The 17,651-nt window shown below is 38.7% G+C and overlaps 1 protein-coding gene across 1 annotated transcript; it reads left to right on the top strand.

The window, feature by feature from the left end:
- The first annotated feature begins 374 nt into the window (after window positions 1-374).
- Window positions 375-13,185, top strand: LOC114030601 (inactive phospholipid phosphatase 7-like). The gene is made up of 2 exons (XM_027845462.1): window positions 375-476; window positions 12,673-13,185. The coding sequence occupies exons 1-2, from the start codon at window positions 375-377 to the stop codon at window positions 13,183-13,185; spliced, it is 615 nt and encodes a 204-aa protein (XP_027701263.1).
- Window positions 13,186-17,651: the final 4,466 nt, after the last annotated feature.

Below are 17,651 nucleotides of genomic sequence, written 5' to 3'. Positions count from 1 at the left end.
GGTGAACTTTACTTTACCCTTTCTGGACTCTAGCTGTGGAAAAGAGAGCATGACTGTCTTAGACTCATAGTTTGAGATGGTCAGATGGACAGAACTGGCTTCTAACCTGTGGATGGCCAGAGCTGAGTGGAATACACTAGAGATAGGAGAGTCAGCAAACAGAAGTTTAATTTCAAAGTAGGGAAAAGGCTTGCAAGCAAGGAGGGAGATTAGACACATGTGCCTGGGCCCCACCCCCAAGTGGGTGGACCACGTTAGTATGGCCAAATCTCAACACTTATACCAATTGACTATGCAGTGAGCTATAGCCCTGACAATGAGGGGTAACAACAACAAGTCAAGTTTGGCTCATAGCAGGGCATTATGACCGGAACATGGATACAGCAGGTGTTTGTCCAAGCTCTGAGAACACCTGGTGCTGGTCAAAACAATACACTAATTACATGATTTCGCCAGAGGATGACATCATTCACAGGGTGAGAGCGAAGAATTGTTGTTATGCCAAGCTCAGGGCACAGCTTGCTTGCTGGGCCTTAGCTCAGGGAAACAGTGTGTTTCCTAATATCTTGACAAGATGCAGCCTGTTCTAGCCACACAACCAATGAAAAGTGGCTACTCCCACAATATGGGAGGGGAACACAGAATGGCCTCTAGAAGTAGGTCTCTGGCATGTCTCAGGTGGTTGCCTACATTTTAGGTGGTCTGGCTGGTCAAATGCAAAATAAAACCCCAGTTATATACACGTCTCTAACAGGCTTATTTTTGGAAGAAAAAAAAAAGAGCTGGAATTTTTTTGAGTGGGGAAAGGGAAGATGGAGATGGGGTAGGAAGCAAGAAGTATGGAATAGCAAACAAATGCAAACATAAGCTGTTTTGTTAATTGTTTTATAACTGCAACAAACCAGAAGAAGGATTCCTGTAAAACAATAATACAATAAAGGGCTGAAATATGTGAATGTTCCTGTGACAAGGCTAAGGTTTTATGTCTCTAGTGTTTGGAATTTAAGCTGCTGTCTTTTCAGTGGATGATTGGGTAGGTACATAGCCCAGAAGTGTCAAATTGGAGCCTGCAAAAAACTCTGGAGTGAAGCCTGAACCAGATTAAAATGTAATTGGGAAATGTTTACCAAAATGAATAAAAATATAATACAACATAGATAATACTAATTTGTGGTTTTCTGCAGCCTGCAGGGATCTGTTTTTATTTGAGTTTGACACTATTGGTACAATCCATGCTCTTCTAAGACCTGAACAAAAAAATTGAAACTTGGCCCAGGTAGAAGGAGATGAAGTGTTTGTTTAGTCTCAGGTTTCGGATAATTGTTGATGTTCCTCTCCACATTATAATGCCTGATGGGGCTGTACTTTTTGTCAAACTCCTTGATAAGGGCTGTTACTCTGTGTTATACTTCTCCTGAACCTGAATACCACAATCCACCGAGTCATAATGAATGTCTTCTTCTATGTTTACATTTTAAATTACGGCCTTTTGGTCACAATCAGTAAGTGTCATTATGAAGCAAAATTGGCTAGACGTTCAGTTTGGTTTTTTTTTTTCACTTGCTCCTCTGCTGAAATTTGGGGAGGAGCTAAATCCCCCTAGAAGACACCTCTCTCCTCCAGTGGTGTCAAACTGAAATTTGTTTATTTTCTTAAACATTTCCCAATTACATTGTAATCAGGTTCTGGCCAGAGTTCTGGCCTCTTTTGCCCTTGGGCACAGTTTGACATTTTTGGCTAGACAAAGACCTTCCTTTTGATCTACACCTCCACCATCTCATTTTTGTGTAATAGGCCCAAGCTTTGCTCAGGCTCTCACTTTCTGGAGACCTGAATTTGTCTATAATAAAGACTAGCTCCCTAGCCTAGGGGAAACCACCCCATCCTGACCCCAGTCTATGTGGATCTCTTTTTCTGCTATTTCAGAGAGTTTATAAATGCAGATTATTAATTTTTTTAAAAGCATCAGGATAAAATGCTCCTGCATATAACTCTGGAACCACCAGGTCAGAATCAGATTCTGACAGTCAGGTCTGACAATGCTTAGTAACTGATCCCCTAACCCAATAGTTTCTCAAGTTGTTCTAAGAAGCACTTTCAACAACCAAAAAAAAAAGTGTTTGAACCCTCAGAGTAATTTAATATACTACTTATCAATTTTCTTAGATTTATTCATTAAGAGCTTATAATAATTACAATGTCCAAAAAAGTTCCAGATTAAAATTTACATTATATAATTGTGAGACATGAAATTTTATTCTACCAATAATTATGAAAACTCTAAATACAAAATTATAAAATAAACACTTGTAACATCTTGATCATGCGATTATACAGCTATTGGAATGTGATTACAAGATAACAGAGAGGAACAAGACAGCTACTCTGGTTCAGTGTATAGAGCACAAATGAAGGGATACACATGAATCTTACCATTCCTTGGGTGATTTGTGCTGTTTGTGGTGGTTTGGAAACAATTTGATGATGGCTGGTTGAGAAACTGCAAGAATACTTAGTAAGAAGCAGTCAGAATTTCACGCAATTATTTACTGCTTAGGGAAGTAGGCAGTTGGTGGCACAGTGGATAGAGCACTAGACTTGGAGTCAGGAAGACCTGATTTCAATCCAGCCCAAAGCTGACCCAGGGCAAGTTACTTGACCTCTGTCTGCCTCAGTTTTTTCATCCATAAAATGAGAATAAGAATAGCACCTACCTCCCAGGGTTGTTGTGAGGATCAAATGAGATAATAATTGTAAAGTGCTGAACACAGTGCCTGACACATAGTAAAAGCTATATAAATGTTAATTATTATTATTATTAAGGTACCATTAAAGAATTTTTAGCTTGAACTCCTTGGATCATCCTCACGTGATGGGTCTTCCCTAACCAATATTTTGGTTCTGTATATCTTGGCTAGTCACCACCTCCTTTTTTTCTAATATATTTTTCCTTTGGAAACGTTTGTCTTCAATGATAGCAATGAGGAAAACACAGCCTGAGCCCCTAGAGTCTTCAGTTCCTTTCTTAAGACTTCATAGACTTTGACAACACCTTATAGTTTTCTTTTGGCAGTATCATATACACCTTGGGAATCACCAGAAGAGGGTAGTAGTCATATGTTTTGACTAGTCTTAATAATTTCTATTCTATGTCTTTAAATACATTTCCTAGGAAGACAATAGCCATCTCATTAGGTGGACTAATAGCTGTCTCAGTACCCCTGAGCAGGGTGTCACCAAGCACCATACCATTACCCCTCTCTTCTTCCTCTGGCTCTTACTGGACAACCTCTTATTTGATAATTTCTGTGGTTCTACTTTATTCCTTGGCAAACAAAGAGTTGCTTCCTCTTTAGAGCATCCTGCTTACCCTTCAGAAGAGCCTCAAATTTGTTATTTTAGCTCCAAGTTTATAATTGTCTTTTCCCTCTCTTCCTCCTCTATGTGATACGCTTCCACTCTCCAACCTCTCTTCTCTAGGGTCAACTTTCTCCCCAGTCACTTCAGATCCCTTCCTTCCTCCTCTTCTCCCAACTGGAGCTCTGTTTCCATTTCTTAAAGGAAACATTTCAGTATCTCTGATTACCTGGAACATAGAAGCCCTTCTTTGAGGAGGGAGACACTTAGAACATAGATAGCAGTCACTTGGCTATGTCAGAAATGCAAACATTGCATACTCTATACAAGGGATATGGACAGAGATTGGCCCTGCAATTTCACTCGTATAAGGAATTGCCTGTACCAATGCAGATTGGGACCTTCTCTGCCATTTACAATCTCAGAGAATTGCCAAGAGCACTGAAAGTTTAAGTGGCTAGTACTTACCCAGTGTCATATAGTCAGTATGTGGCAAAAGTGGGACCTTTCTGTTTCCAAAGTATGCTCTTTATCCACTGTGTCATGCTACCTCTCATTCAATATAAGCCACTACAAAATTCTCTCTGTCCTCTCTACTGGTTGACATTTTCTGTCTTGAACTATGAGTGAGTGATTACACCTTATCCCCCAAGCACCTCACTAAAATTTTTACAACCTTTAAAAAAAACATTTAATAACTTGATATCCACACCCAACTATTTCTTTTTCTCTAAAACAACTTGACAGCCACACTCAGCCTTATTCTATGAAACTTTTGTTTCATTAACCAATTTGTTTTGTTTAGCTCTTCTTACTTTACCTTGCAAACTTCAGTATATAGATTGCTGGCCTGAAATCAAGAAGACCCGAGATTAAATCTAACTTCAGACATTTCTTTATTGTATGATCTGGGCAATTCACTTAATTTCTGTCTATCTCAGTTTCCTCAACTGTAAAATGGGGATATTAATAGCACCTACCTCCCAGAATCTTGTGAGGATCAAATGTGATATTTGTAAAGCATTTAGCACAGTGCCTGGCACATAGTAGGTGCTATATAATTGCTAGCTATTACTGTTATCATCATCATCATCATCATCATCATCATCATCTTCTTTCTCCTTCAAACTTCTTTCACAAAGGACAGAAGCTAAAAGTAAAACCTGAACCTAAAGATTATCCTTCTCCAGATTTTACTCTATTTCTCCCAAATTTCTCTTCCCCAAACTTGATTTCTGTTCTTTTCAAGTCCAAACCCTTCCAAATCACTTTCATAATTTCATTCCTATCTTTATATAGCTCAAGTACTTTCTCTTTCTCCTGCTCTTTTCCCCCACAGAAACAAGAAGTAAAATGTAAATTATTTTGGTTGATAAAGTCATCCCTCATGAGCTTGGTTAGAATGATTCTGTTTCTCAGACCTAACCAACTCCCTGTTGAACTGATAAAATTAAGCCTCTGAACCTGTATTCTAAGAATTAGACCTTGGACTCCAGCAAAGTACAAATATGTTCTGTATGTTTGAAAAGCCCATCAGTGAGGTTTTCTCTCTCACTAACTCCATTTTAACTTTAGTAAAAACTATCTTAATATTGAATTTTTGTTGATTAATGGTTGAGACAACTTGTCAATAATTAAGTGCATATAAGAACCTTTCTTTTAGACATTTTAAACTAGATGTCCTATGGGCATCTCAAATTCAATATTTCCAAAGCAACATGATGTGGTCTAGGAGTGCTAGGAACCCCAAAATGCAAGGGTACAGGGCAGGAGTCTGCCTCAAAAGAATTTGACCACTCAAGCCTTCTTTCAGTCCAAGTAGTGAGTTTATTAAGACACTAGTTGGGTGGGCAAGATTTCTAGTGAGTCTGCCATATTTGTGATGCCAATACAAGCAGGTCAGATTTTAAGAATCTGCACATTTGATATTTTTATACAGAAAGACTGTGGGAAGATCTGGATGGGATTAAGAAGTGGCAAGTAGCCTGGGGTGGGTCAGGTGCCTTGGGCAGAGGCACCAGTGATCAAGGGTACTGAAATGTATGGGAAAATTCAGGAACTGGGTTACTTTCAAAGACATGGTCTTTTCCTTTTAGGAGTTCAGATCCCTCCCATCAATAACTCATTATCTTTCACTTGAAACTCACCCTTCTTTCAAATTGCCTTACTGTTGTTGAGGGTACCACCATTATTCTAGTCATACAAATGTGCAATCTTGGTGTCATCCTCCATTTGAGCTTCTCACTCACTCCAGAATATTCAGTCAGTTGCCAAATCTTGTTATTTCTATCTCCTTAACATCTCTCACATAACTTATCTTCTTACCACTCATATGTTGTTCAGTCATGTCTGACTCTTTGTGATTGCTTTTTTTGGGTTTCTTTGGCAAAGATAATGGAGTGGTTTGCCGTTTCCTTTGCCAGCTCATTTTACAGATGAGGAAACTGAGGCAAATGGGTTAAGTAACTTACCCAGGGTCGCATAGCTAGTAAATGCCTGAGGACAGATTTGAATTCAGGGAGACTCATCTTCCTGACTCCAGGAGTGGCACTCTATCCACTGCCCCATCTAGTTGCCCCATCACTATATAGTCACCACCTGAGTTCACATGGTCATCTTCTCTTGTCTGGAATAGTGCAATAGCCTCCTATCTGGTTTCCATACCCCAAGCCTCTTCCTACTGTAAAATTAAAAATTGATTTTAATCCTATTTCTAAGACTTTATCAAGCTGGCACAGGTTTAATACTCTTCCTTTACTTTTTAATACTCTTCTTGTAACTTCACCCTTCACCTACATTCTAGAGAAACTTGCCTAAAGGTCAACCTTGTTGTTCTTGTAATTACTTCTACCCTTTACTTGGGTAGCCTCCAGTCCTTTGAGTCTCAACTGTTATTTTAATTTTTATCTCTACCTCACCCAACACCCACTTAACTCAAATTCAAGTTGATTCAATAAAAGCCATTACAGACTACACCCTTGTCTTGCAGACCAATTCTATCACATGAGGATTACTCCCATCTTTCAAAGAGGAAGTAATGGGGAGGAGCTGAGGTAAACCTTAACCTTCCTCCTTATTAAAATGTCTACCAATTGGGATTGTCATACCTTTGCCATTGTTTGTCCTTTGTTTTCAAAGAGGACCAATGACATCACAGGGTAATGTCTTGACTTGCTCTTGACTTGGATTTAAGTGAGGCAAAGTTGCACAAAACTGACCTCACTCTCTCTTCCAAAATCATTGGATTGGGGAATGGCTGAACAATTTGTGGCATATGAATGGAATGGAATGCTATTGTACAATAAGAAATGACAAGTGGTACATTAAGATTTCAGAAAAACCTGGAAAGACATGAACTGATGCTAAGTGAAGGGAACACAACCAGGAGAACATTGTACATTGTAACAGCAACTGTTGTGTGATGATCAGCTATGAATAACTTAACTCTTCTCAGCAATACAATGTTCTAATACAATTCCAAAGGACTCATGTTAGAAAATGCTATCCACATCCAGAGAAAGAACTGATGGAGTATGAATGCAGATAAAAGCATACTATTTTAACTTTCTTTATCTTCTTCATGTTTCCCCTTCCCCCCTTTTGGTCCATTTCTTCTTTTACAACATGACTAATATGGAAATGTTTTACATGATTGCATATGTATAACCCATTTCAAATTCCTACCTTTTTAGGTAGGGAAGGAGAGGAGAAAGAAAAGGAAAAAATTTGCAACTCAAAATTCTTAAAAAATGAATGTTAAAAATTGTCTTTACATGTAATTGGAAAAAAATAAAATATTATTTAAAAAAGAAAAAGAATTAAAAAAAAAACAAAGTCGGTGAGTCCAGTAACAAGACAAAAATCAAAATGACTGTGTCCTGGGATGCAGTGGATGATATTGGTGTCTTAGATGTCTGACCAAGCTCTAAGCACTCCACAGTGCCTACTTCAGCTGCTTTCATGACTGTTGGAACAAATTGTTCTCATTTTCCCATTCCACCCCAGGAAGCCTCCACATGCTTGCAATAGACATCCCCCTAACTCACTAATGGGTGTGAGATCTTCTACCTGAGTTAGCCCATCTGCCGAGATGGTTTTAGTGGGGTGTGGCCACCGTGCATGCTACAGCTTCTTAGAGGCATAGGTGAGAGCTGGCTGACTGGTTGGACACCAAAACTGGATGGGGAGCTTGTTAAGCCTTCACCCCAGAGGAGCTGCTCTTCCTGGACACCTCATATACCCTCTTGCCAGGGGAGGTCCAAATGATGTACTGTCAGGCCAATCAGAAGAAAAACATACCTAGATCCAAAAGACCCTATCAGCCCTCACTCAGACCCTCACTTTGGTCATTGATACAATTTATTGATAATTACTAGCCTAAAAAATTAAATATGCATGGAATTTTGTCTCTCAGTTAACCTTATTTTCAATTGTAGCACTACTCTGACCTATTCCCCTCCCACAGCTACGAAAGTAATTTTCATAAAGTGTAGATCTGACTATGAAGCTAGGTTATGGTAGAGGGTGAGAGCACTGGACTTTGAGTCAGGAAGACATGAGTTCCAATCCCACCTCAGTGACTCTGGGCAAGCTGCTTAACCTCTGCCTCAATTTCCTCATCTATAAAATGGAGATAATAATATCATCTAGTTCACAGGGTTTGGTGTGGATCAAATGAGATAACCCCTGATGACTCCATGTCTTTGTTCAGGCTGTTGACTATGCATAAAATACTCTCTCATCCTCATTGCTTGCTGAATTCCCATCCATTCTATCCTTTAAAACTCATGTATAGGTCACTGCTTCCAGGAGAGTTCTATGATCTCCTTGTGAGTATAACTACATTGCCATGGAAATGCCATCCTAGAAACATCCATTCCAAAATGCTACTAGATGGTGGACTCTGGAGTAGAATATCCATGAAAACATAAATTATATTCAACACTATCCCAGAGTTCACCAGATAGTGACCTTTTAATGATGATGATGATGATGATTATACCTATCTATCTATATATCTATATATAGATACAGATATATATAGATATGTATATATATCTATATATATATACATATCACTTTAAGGTTTGCGAAGCCCTTTACAAATATCTAATTTGGTCCTTTTAGAATGGGCACTTCTAGGATGGCATCTCCCTGGAAATAAGGCTTGTATGAGTAATGGTTTTCCTCCTTACACTTCCCATGTATTTTCTTTTAATGCTTATTCCTAATGTATTTATCATGCAATGTTGTATATACTAGCTATCCTTTTTGGTTTTCTGTCCCCCTTCTGTGCCGGTCACGCCGTGCACTCTCCTCCTATAAGGAGCAGGCTGCCAGAGTCATACTTACCAGTCTTTGATGCCCACCCAGATAAACACAGAGACAAGCTGATCAGGAGGTGCAAACACTTGAGCTTTATTCAGAGGCCATCACAGCAAGGCCAAGCAGGAAAGCCAGAGCAAGAGAGCAGGAGAAAGAGAGAGCGAGTTCAACCTTAAGTACCTACTTAGCCCCTCCTCCTCAGCCCGCCTACTAGTCATTGATTGTAGGATAAGATACTGGAAGGGGATGTCTGGGTTTAGCGCTGCACCAAGGGAGAGGACGTGACACAGGAGGCTAGGACCGGATACAGGAAGGAGGCGTCTGGGGTCAGTGCTACACAAAGGGAAAGTACGTGACCCAGGAAGTCAGGAAGGAGATGTCTGGGGTTGACGTTGCACCTAGGGAGAGGACTAGACAAAGGGAACTTGTTCTCTGCCGTCCCACTCCCACGTGGCACAGCCCCCTGCCTCAGGAGCACGTGCTCTGGTTATTTCCTAATATCTTGTTCCTACCCCATCTTGCCACAACTTCCACTTGGCAGTAGCTAACACCAGACAATCCCTCACACCCTTCTATACTACAAACTAATTGAGGGCAGGTACCACATCTTTGCTAAATTAAATCAGGCATACAAGTATAATATTAGGGAAATATGGTTAGATAACTGTTTCTAAGAGGACAGTGAACTGCAAGACTCATGTGTCAGTAGTATGACATGGTAGGCAAAAACATTAATATGACCTTAGGTTGGTAGAAGCATGTTGTTCTAAAGAGCAAATAAGTAGCCTAGTGGATAGAGTGTCAGGCCTGCAATCAAGAAGACTTGAGTTCAAATCTGGCCTCAGACACTTACTAGCTGGGTAAACCTGGCCAAGTCACTTAAACCTGTTTGCCTTAGTTTCCTCATCTGTAAAATGAGCTGGAGAAGGAAATGACAACCACTCCAGTATCTTTGCCGAGAAATCCCAAAATGGGGTCAAGAAGAGTCAGGCACAATTGAGATAACTGAACAACAAAAACAACAAATGACAATACCATCCTAGAGGAATGCATGCTGGCATGCATTCAAAAAGCTGGAGGGCAAGAAGGATAACAACATGATTGGAAACCACATCACGTAAGCATGTGTCAAAGAGCCTACGTATGTTATTCTCACCAGTCAGTTGCCATCTACTGAGGTGAAAATCCCTTCCCCTTATTACTTCTCCCCATGTCTATCAACCCTAGCTCACATACCCACAGGCCATATCCTCCTCTGCCTTCCTATTTCATTATGGAACACATCATCTATTTTTAACAAAGGATCCATTATCCACCTATTTATTTCACACTGTCATCTCAGCCAGATCCTTGATGTAGTCATCTACCAGATTCTACGTCATTTTCTCTCATTTATCAAGGATGTTAGTGAACTTAAATGCCAAGTAAAATAAGTATTTCCATATACAAATTAGAACAGAAAAAGAGGGTGATTATATATGAAACTGTAAATCTTTATTATGTACAGCTTGATTTTCTTTTTTTTTTAATTTTGTTTGTATTTTTAGTCCCAAGTTCTCTCCATCCCTCCATCTTTGCTTTTCTTTTTAAGTATATAACAAATTTTTTTTGTGGATCAAAATTTGTATGAAACAAACTCAAAGCACTTTAGTTAATTTTGCCCCCATGTAGACTGACACGAAACTTAGCTGTGGGCCCTTTGGGAAAGGAGTATGTGTAAGAACTACTCTAAAGATAGAGCAGGAGGCTATTGAGACTGACTTGAAAGCTTCTTTTATCTTCTTGTCAGCTGCTTTTACCTGGGTGTCACAAAGCATGTTTTTAACATAGTAATCTTTTTTGTGTGAACCTTTAGACTGGATGCAAGTAGCGCATTGCCCCAGATGTGGACCCCAACCTGGATAAAATTCAAGATGTAACTTTCAAAGCTGTCCTGCTTATCTATGCTTCTCTCTGGCCTTCTTTCTATTCTCTTCTTTGAATTAAAAAAAAAGTTTCAATAACCTTCTTTTCTTTCTTTCTTTTTTTCTGGCGACCCTATCAGTTGTCACCCTCTTTTTCACTCCCCTATCCCTAAAATTGAAAAAAAGAAGAAAAACCTCCTGTAACAAATAGAAATAATTAAGCAAAAAAATAAAAAAATCCCATATTGGTCCTATGTGAAAAAGTATGTCTCATTCTGCACCTTGAGTCTGCCTCCTCTCTGTCAGAAGATGCTTTGTTCTTAGCCCCTCTGGGATTACAATTGGTCATTGCATTCATCAATTCTTAAGTCTTTTGAAGTTGTTTTTCTTTGCATCAGTTCATACAAGTAGTCCCAGGTTTCTTTGAAGCTGTCTCTTTTGTCATTTTTTTTAATGTCTCAATATTTATTGCATTCATTTAACAATTTGTTCAGCCATTCCCCAATTGATGGGTAATCACTTATTTCCCAGTTCTTTGCTACTATAAAAGAAGCTGATGTTAACATTTTTGTACATTTGAGTCCTTTTCCTCTTTCTTTGATCTCTTGGGCTTAGTAATGGTATTGCAGTTTATTGACTCTTGGGGGACATAGTCTCAAATTGCTTTCCAGAATGACTGGATCAATTTATGACCCCACCAACAGCATATCGGCTTTCCTGTAGCCCCTCCAATAATTGTCATTTTCCATCTTTGCCAATCTAATGTGTGGGAGGTGGAACCTTAAAGTTGTTTTAATTTGCATTTTTCCAATGATTAATGACGTGACTGCTTACAATCTTCTACTTTGTCCCAGCTCCTGACTTTATACTTGGGGGGTTTAATATCCATACCAGCATAACCTTGAATACCCTGGACTCCCAATTAATCTACCTTAACTCTCATGACCTCCATCTTCATTCCACCTCAGCCGCTCACAAGATGGTTATATCTTAAATCTCACCATTAACCATTACTTTATTACCTACAGGTTATTGAAATCCGAAATTCTCTCTGATTTTTGTCCTTCTATCCTTCCCCCAGACTCCTTTCTTTTAAACCTGTTTTTTTTTTCCTCTAGTCCCTTGACCTCCCTATTCTCTCATTCCATTACCCTTACTCAGACTCATAGTTCCCTTCATGGTCTTGAGCCTATCTATGGTTGGCCAGTTAAACCATTTACTAGCCTCTGCCTTTGAATTCTTTGCTACCTTGTCCTACTTCCCTTCATTCCTTGCCAGATCCCACTATTTACCTTCTCTGCTTCAATTCCAATGTTTCTGAAATTTGCTGAAGGTCACACAACCATGATCTTTGAGTCCACATAGATTCATGTTATAAAAGGTGCCAGTGCTACATGATAATCCTATATTCTTCTCTCATTGCTTCTTTATCATATGACACGTCTTCAAAGCAGATGTTCCAAATCTTCTATTTCAAATCATTACTGTCACTCCCAATCTCCTTCCCTTCAGCAGAGGACCTCACCTCTATGCTTCACAGAGAATCCGTCAGTCACTTTTTTTTTTAAGTGCCTACTATGGATCAGTCACCGTGCTAGGTTCAAGGACACTAGTGGTATAAGTTCAAAGAATGAACAATCCCTACTCAAGAGGATCTTCTTGCATTCTGCGTAAGCTCCTTCTTTTCCCTTAGACCTCAGAAATCCTGCACACCATTACTTATTGTCTGTTGCTTTGCTCCAGTCTGAGGAAGATTTGGACCTTCTTGTCAAAGCCAGTCTTTCTGCTTGTACCCTTTTGATCATTCCTCCTTTCTTTCTTTACTCTCTCTTTATTTCCTGCCTTCCTTACTCCTTCTCTATTACCTATTGTTGTTCTTGTTTTCACATCCTTACACATCCATCACTTTCTTTTCAAACTATTACCTTATATTTTTTCTTTCTTTTGCAATCAAATTTCTAGGAGGAAAAAACTCACACCCATCATCCCCATTTCCTCACTTCGCAATTGCTTCACAAACTTTTCCCCTCAACTGAAACTGCTCTTTCCAAAGTTAACATCAATCTCTTAATTGTTCAATCCAAAGATACTTATATGGCATGTCTCCAGGTCTCTCATTGTCCTGGTGTCTTCCTCTGGAAAAAGACCAAGTTCCCAATGCCTTTCCTTAAGTGTGGCACCCAGAACCCAGAACAGGGCTGAGTTCTTGTCACTGAACCAGCCTTTAAAGGGGGCTCAGGAGAATAAGAGCTCAAGCAGAAAGACGACAGGCCTATCTGTGCAGGCCCTGCCACCAAATGAGGGGTCCAAAGGGTGGAGGCAGTCCCAGCAGCTGCCTGAAGAGGACTGCATGCAGCTAAACCCATCCTTCAAGGGAATTGCATTCAACTCCTTGCTGGCTATTGACACGTGTATGTCCAAGAGGCTGGACGTCTGTGCCAATCGAGCTGCCTCCTGGGGCAGTGCCCACTCTATGGTCAAACTCATTGGGATCACAGGGCATGGGATCCCTTGGATTGGGGGCACCATTATCTGCCTGGTGAAGAGCAGCACTCTTGCAGGGCAAGAGGTCCTGATGAGTCTGCTGCTGGGTAAGTGAGAGAGATTTTGGCTTGGCACAAGGACAAATATCCTAATAATTAAAACTGTCTAAAAATGATATGGTAGTAAGTTCCTGAGGACTTTAGGGGAGGTGAGATGACCACTTTACAGGAATGATTAGACTGCTGAGGTCCCTTTTAATGTTAAAAGTCTATAAGTTAGATAGCTGCTAGGGTGCAATGCACAGACCCTAACATGGGACAGATTTTAAGCAAAACAAATGCATATGTTTTAATGATTTTGAAAATTAAATGAATGGAATGGAATGGAATGAATGTTTTTCACTGTATGTAATGAATGTAATGAAATGTAATGTAATGAATGTAAATGTAAAATTTGTAAATTTTGTAAATTTGTAAAATATAAAAAAATTTGTAAAAAATTTGTAAAATTTTATAAAAAAAATTTGTAAATGTAAAAAATGTAAAATGTAATGAAAATTTTACACCTTAAGGAATGTAGAAATTTGGTTTTTGATAGGTCATGTCTCACTGGCTCCAGTGGATAGCAATTTTTTTTAAGAGATAAAATCAGTTTCATATTTTCATTTTGGGTAGTAGGAAAGGGAAGCAATTTTTAAGCATTCCCTAGGCTTGTTTGTTTTCTCTCTCCTCTCTTCTCCTCTCCTCTTTTCTCTTCTCTTTCTCTCTGTCTCTCTCTCTGTCTCTCTCTCTCTCTCTCTCTCTCTCTGTCTCTCTCTCTCTCTCTCTTCCCTCCCCTGTTCTTTCCCTCCCTTTTCTCTCTCTACCTCTTAGCCCCATCCCCTTATAGAATCAATGAATAAATGATTCACCTGCATAACTGTGTGTAAAGTACTGTGTTAGAAGTTCAATTGTCCATTTAAACCAGGTACAAACTACACTGGAGTTGTTGTTTTGTTCTTCATTCTCGAAGAGGACCCTGTACTGGGAAGGGAAAGTAATGGTTTTCTTCCCTGGTACCGATGGCTTCATTTTTGGTGTTTTACACAAACGCAAACTCTATTTGTTTTATTCTTTCCTTGTTAATTCTTTCAGTTATCACTTTTTTTGGGTAAATAGCATTTTATTTTTTCCAATTATATATAAAGATAGTTTTCAACATTCATTTTTTAATAACATTTTGAGTTCCAAATTTTTCTCCCTCCCTCCCCTCCCCCTTCTCCAAGATGGCAAATAATCTGATATAAGTTATCCAGTTATCACTTTTAACATAGCTCATCTTTTTCTAAATTCTTATTCTTTTATGACAGCTTTTTTTAACCAGTGCTCCAAGTGGGGAAGGTGAAATTTAAACATTTCTTTACTTTTATTTTTCCTTTCCTTATTAAATTACAGCATAAAAAGTACCACTATTAAAAAAAAGAGTTAGTTTTTCCAAACTGTCTCCTACTAAGAAGTCAATAAACAGTAACTGCCTTTAGCCAATTTTGTTTCTGGAATGCGAGAATTGAAAGGAGTCAAAGAGATTATTTCATCCTAGTCCCTCCTTTCACACAGGAGAAAGCTGAGGCCTAACACTCATAGTCAATTAGTCGTATTGATAACTTTGCATTCCAACATTCAAAAAAGTTTCAGATACCATACTAGTAAAGTCTCATTTACTCTGCACCAGTAATCCAGATATTTTATATTTAGGCCTTGTCTAGGCTGAGTTTTGCTTTTGAACTATTAATGATGGAAAGTTTTGATAAATAAATGATGTAAACAAGGTTAAAGAGGTTAGACCTGATTAAAGGAAAGTGGTTTAAGGATAATGGTATACTTGGTTTCTTTCCCTTTCTTGCGTGTGTGTGTGTGTGTGTGTGTGTGTGTGTGTGTGTGTGTGTGTGTGGCAATTGGGGTTAAGTGACTTGCCCAGAGTCACACTGCTAGTGAGTGTTTTGTGTCTGAGGCCAGATTTGAACTCAGATTCTCCTGACTCCAGGGCCAGTACTCTACCCACTGCACCACCTAGCTGCCTCTCTTTCTTTTTCTTTCTTTCTACCTTCCTTCCTTCCTTCCTTCTTTTCCTTCCTTCCTTCCTTCCTTCTTTCCTTCCTTCCTTCCTTCCTTCTATTCTTTCTTGACTAGATTTGAGAAAATCTCTCGTTTTTAAGTTCTCATAGATCTGTCTCCCAGAAATCATCTGTCTGATCTTTGTTACTTCTTAGCTCTGCCTCTTGATACTCTTTGGCATGGCCTGGGACTCCCTTTTTATGCTGCTTCATTCCATTGTTGACCTCTGCTACAGTGCCATCATCTTCTGATGATCTTGCCACCCCAAACTACTATCCATTGCTTTTCCTCTGTGCTACTGCTGTTGGGCTTTTTGGCTGTCACCTGCTAAAGTCCCACCCTGATAATGTTTCCTGGCATTGTGGTTGCCATTACACCAATACTTTGGTGGCACAGCCCTCTTAGGGTGAGACCAACCAGGCTACTTCTTTTATAAACTATGCCTTTAACTTTCCTCTAGTTCTGTCTGTCTGGAACACAAAAGAACTGCTCAGACTTTTTTTTTTTTTTTTTTTTTTTTTGCCTTGCTCCTCCATCCTTGGATCCTAACTAGATTGGAGAAATAAGTTCCTTTGACTTCTGTCTACTTCAGGATACAAACATTCCCCTACCTCCCTACACATCATGCTCTATACCTCTAACTAAATCTTTCTGAAGCTGAGGATCAATAAGTAATTATTCCATTTTTAAACAAAATACATTTTATTGATATTCATCTTCATTTCTGAACATGTCCAGAAAACCATTCCTTGTATGAAAATGTAAAAGAAAAAATAAAAGCAATTCACCAGAACTAAAATGACACATCAACTGAATCTGATACTATATGCAAGATTTCTTATTCATAGTCCTCTGCCTATGCAAAAGAAGGGAGGGAGGCACAATTTTTTATCTCTTCAGAGTCATTATAATAAAATTCAGCCTTTTGTTGTTCTTTCCATTTACATTGTTGTAAAAAATACAACATTCATTATACTGTTTTCCTGAACTACTTACTTTGTTGTTGTTTAGCCATTTTTTAGTTGTATCTGACCCTTGGTGACCCCATTTGGGTTTTGTTTTTTTTTGGCAAAGAATAGTTTACCATTTCCTTCTACAGCTCATTTTACAGGTGAGGTAACTGACAAAAACAGGGTTAAGTGACTTGCCCAAGGTTACATAGCTAGGAATTATCTGAAGCTGGATTTGAACTCAAGAAGACGAGTCTTCCTGACTCCAGGTCCTGCGCTCTATCCACTAGCCTCCTCTTTCTCTGTGTTAGTTCATTAAGTCTTCCCATATTTCCCTGAATTCTTCATTCTTATCATTTCTTTTTTTTAAATTTTTTTATCATTTCTTACAGTATAATAATATTCCATTACCTTCATGAACCACCATTTGTTTAGCCTTTTGCCAATCAATTGGCACCTACTTCTGTTTCCATTTCTTTGATATCATAAAAAAGTGTTGCTAGAAATATAGTTGGGTACATATGGAAACTTTCTGATTTTGACCTCCTTGGGATATATAACAACAATAACAATAATAAAATAGTTAGTATTTATATAATGCCTACTATTTGCCAAGTACTTTACAAATATTATCACATTTGATACTCATAACTCTGGGAAGTAAGTGCTATTATTATCCCCATTTTAAAGTTGAGAAAATTGAAGGAAGGAGAGGTTAAGTGACTTGCCCAAGGTCAGACAGAGTGAGTGTCTGAGGCAGGATTTGAAATCAGGTCTATGCTGAGTCCAGGCCCAGCATTCTGTTCATTGACCTAACTACCTAAAATAATATAGTAGTGTAGGTACCTGATTATGCTTAGCAGTGGGATCTCTAGATCAAAGGGCATAGAAATTTTTGTATTTTTGTAAAGCAAGATTCCAAAATGCTTTCCAGAATGACTAACCCAATTCAAAGATCCCCTAGCAGTATATTAGTGGGCCTGTCTTTTTGATTTTCTGCCTCTCCTACCTTAAGTCATTTTCATCAATTTGTTGGGTATGAGATGAAACCTCAGAATTATTTTGATTTGGCTTTTCTCTTAGAATAGATGTGGAACATTCTTTCATATGGCAGTTAATAGTTTATACTTCTTTTTAGAACTATTCAGATTCTTTGATCAATTACACATCTGGGAATAGCTCTTGGTCTTACATATTTATGTTAATTCCTTATGTTTCTTGAATATCAGACCCTTCTCAGAGATATTTGATGCATACATTTCCCCCCAATCTATTTCTTCCCTTCTTTTACTTCTTATCCTAGTTTTACCAGTTTTGTTCCATATAACATTTTCTATGCGCCCTCACAATTCCTGTCATGCTTGGCATAGCTAGTACATAGATAATGTAAATTATCTGAAGTTTTATTAAGCCCCAAGAAACACCAGAAACACTGGAGGGAGTTAATAGTGATAGGGATTCAAAAAAATAGGAAAAGAAAAGACTGTCAATGAAAGTTTTTTTTTAATGAATAGAAGAAAACAGAAGGATGTTCAGAG

Source organism: Vombatus ursinus, unplaced genomic scaffold, assembly GCF_900497805.2.
Source record: "Vombatus ursinus unplaced genomic scaffold, bare-nosed wombat genome assembly UNPS02014962.1, whole genome shotgun sequence".
In the NCBI taxonomy this organism is placed as follows: Eukaryota; Metazoa; Chordata; class Mammalia; order Diprotodontia; family Vombatidae; genus Vombatus; species Vombatus ursinus.
Note: the sequence above shows the minus strand (reverse complement) of the source record. Positions and strands in the feature narration are given on the sequence as shown.